This window comes from Phaethon lepturus, unplaced genomic scaffold (assembly GCF_000687285.1).
Source record: "Phaethon lepturus isolate BGI_N335 unplaced genomic scaffold, ASM68728v1 scaffold2706, whole genome shotgun sequence".
Classification (NCBI taxonomy): Eukaryota; Metazoa; Chordata; class Aves; order Phaethontiformes; family Phaethontidae; genus Phaethon; species Phaethon lepturus.
The window spans coordinates 18,486-19,104 of NW_010548107.1; the positions used below are offsets into that span (position 1 = coordinate 18,486).

The 619-nt window shown below is 42.0% G+C and overlaps 1 protein-coding gene across 2 annotated transcripts in view; it reads right to left on the reverse strand.

The window, feature by feature from the left end:
* The window catches only part of EIF4ENIF1 (eukaryotic translation initiation factor 4E nuclear import factor 1), a 20,560-nt gene that overhangs the window by 10,255 nt on the left and 9,686 nt on the right, over positions 1–619 (reverse strand). For both annotated transcript variants that reach the window (XM_010289837.1, XM_010289838.1), the window contains one exon: positions 1–36. This exon is cut by the window's left edge and continues 115 nt beyond it. In XM_010289837.1, the coding sequence (XP_010288139.1) occupies positions 1–36 (36 nt within the window). The remainder of the gene's footprint in view (positions 37–619) is intronic.

Sequence of the window (619 nt, forward strand, 5' to 3'; positions counted from 1 at the left end):
AGACACTGAACCTTCCCCCAGCACATCCTCTATCATCTAGATTACGAGGGGAAGAAAAAAAGAAGATAATCTTAACAGAAGCAAGATCAGCAACATCTTTGAGAAGCTTTACTATACAACGAAGATTCTCCTGCTACAGACAACTAGATGCTGCTCCCAGAGTTTAGAAGCTTTGAACTGCTTTTTTCCTTCCAATATGGCAACATTCGTGTAGTCAGTTCACATAACCCATCATACATCTTTTAATTATACCAAGTATTTGTTCAGAGTAAAACTAACTGAAACAATATAACCAGAGCATCCAAAGACCATTAACTACACCATTTTGAAGTGGATGTGTCAAAAATTGAGAAGCATTTGCCACAAGAATTAAAACAAATTATAACTAGTAATTCTGACAGTCAGATGGCTCAAGGCTGGTCCCTATCACTGGACAGGAGTACTCTGATCTGTTGGATTTTCTGCAGTCATGATTCACTTTAGTCCCAGTTCTGGCCAAGGACAGTGCCTGGTATGAACCACAAAGACCACTCCCTGACTTGCGAGCGTCCCACAACAGCTGGGAGAGAAAGCCAGAAGCTAAGGGCTACTTGCTTGCGCTTCCCATGCTGGACCCTTC